The 1,798-nt window shown below is 40.5% G+C and overlaps 1 protein-coding gene across 1 annotated transcript in view; it reads left to right on the forward strand.

Annotated features, from left to right (window-relative positions):
• Nucleotides 1-1,798, forward strand: part of LOC145404479 (uncharacterized) — a 30,192-nt gene continuing 28,394 nt past the window's right edge. The window contains exon 1 of the mRNA XM_080276015.1: nucleotides 1-70. Within this exon, the coding sequence (XP_080132141.1) occupies nucleotides 1-70 (70 nt within the window). The remainder of the gene's footprint in view (nucleotides 71-1,798) is intronic.

The following is a 1,798-nucleotide window of genomic DNA, read 5'->3' on the forward strand; positions in this document are numbered from 1 at the left end:
ATGAGGGTAGAGGAGACTGGTCTGCTGGTGGTCCTTCTGCTGTCCCACACTGGTCTGCGGGTGGCCACAGGTGAGAGAGAGAGAGAGAGAGAGAGAGAGAGAGAGAGAGAGAGAGAGAGAGAGAGAGAGAGAATTTTATTTTTCTGTTTAGCACTGAGTGACTATCGCATTTGCTCTCTCTCTCTCTCTCTCTCTCTCTCTCTGCATCAGATCCCTTTCTCAATTCTGTTCTAAATACTCATCATCATCATCATCATCATCATCATTTTTCATTCCTGCTAGTACAGTTATAATTTTCAATACACTTTTGCTGTCTCCAAGCGGGTTAACTAAATTGTCGAGGGATGTTTTGAAGTACAGGGGTCAACTAAAGTAGTCTCCATCCATTCACTGCTACGAAAATCCGCTAAGTTGAGCAAAATGTCTGGTAAAAGGAAAATTATAATACAAAATGGACGTTAATTTTGCCCAGTAATACCTTAAGTCAGACACTGGGGGACTATTCATGATTCTGGTATCGATTCGTGGGCCACTTTCCTTTGTAATTATTCAAGAGATATTTTTACTGTCAGTTGAGTGTCATTATGCTCTGTGATGCATGGCGAACAAAATCCTCTCCCTGCATCGCAAATCGATTATCCTAGCTACAGGATCAACTGTTATGTAAAGCCACAAGATTAATTCATAGTTTACCCACGATTTATTATAGGCTAAACAAATGACGATATAATCCACATCAGCGTTACAGCCTTTTCATAAGACACTTGTGTTTGGAAGCATTTAACAAGTCAGTCTAAACCCTGAGGAGATTTTTTAATGTCACAACTCTCAGATTATTTTCTAAATGTTCAACCGTGATCTGAAATTTGTGAGTTGAAAAATATCATCCGCGAGAAGAGCAGTTCTCATAAATACGTGCTGCCAAACAAAGCAATATTCTTCCCTGCAGATGTAGAGGTTTGGGAATTTATCAATTGAGAAACATGAATTGTAAAATATTTTTGATATTTTCAATGAATTCCAATATATAAGTATCGATTCAACGCCAAATTTATTGAATCTCGTACCAAATGTAGCTGCTTATGATTGTTGAAAGGGCCAAATCTTGTATGTCACTTCCAAAAACATTCCGTTGCTCATATTATTTCTGAAACATGGGAGACAATTCATGCAACTAACACACGCTTTGACAAGCCCAGCGGAGGGTGTAGAAGGCCGCGGGTTGCCCATGTATGTCTTAATTAAACCACATATACTCTAGTCTCTTCAGTCCTGTGATGCATTTCTTACCTAATTTTTGCTCTCCTCCTACGATTTCATTCAGCTTAGGAGAGACTTTCTGAGCTGGAGGGGTTACATGAAGCCTGAGTAAACCTGTTCAGCGAGCGAGGCCGTTCCTGTGTTGAATAAAATCGTCTGGTAGCGGCAAGAATAGATTAAGGAGGACATTTTTGGATTCAAGGAGTTCAGTGAGGCGATAATAACTTAATAAGACAAATTAGGCAATAAAGAGAGAAAACTTTTGACCTCCTCAATTATTACGGGACACACACACACACACACACACACACACACACACACACACACACACACACACACACACACACACAGTCAGATTGGAGGGATGTTTGACTAGTAACCAAGGAGACTCATTCCTACCTCAAAACTAAGGGTGTGGGAGTGGCCCAGTTCCGTCAGATAAACACAACCTACCACAGTGCTATCGGTGTAATGTAGACTACGGTATAAATTCAGGTTTGGATCCGTGAAGTAACAAGTTGTCCTCTCTCTCTCTCTC

The sequence above is a fragment of the Coenobita brevimanus genome, chromosome 63 (genome assembly GCF_032717465.1).
Source record: "Coenobita brevimanus isolate Jiangsu-jjx chromosome 63, ASM3271746v2, whole genome shotgun sequence".
In the NCBI taxonomy this organism is placed as follows: domain Eukaryota; kingdom Metazoa; phylum Arthropoda; class Malacostraca; order Decapoda; family Coenobitidae; genus Coenobita; species Coenobita brevimanus.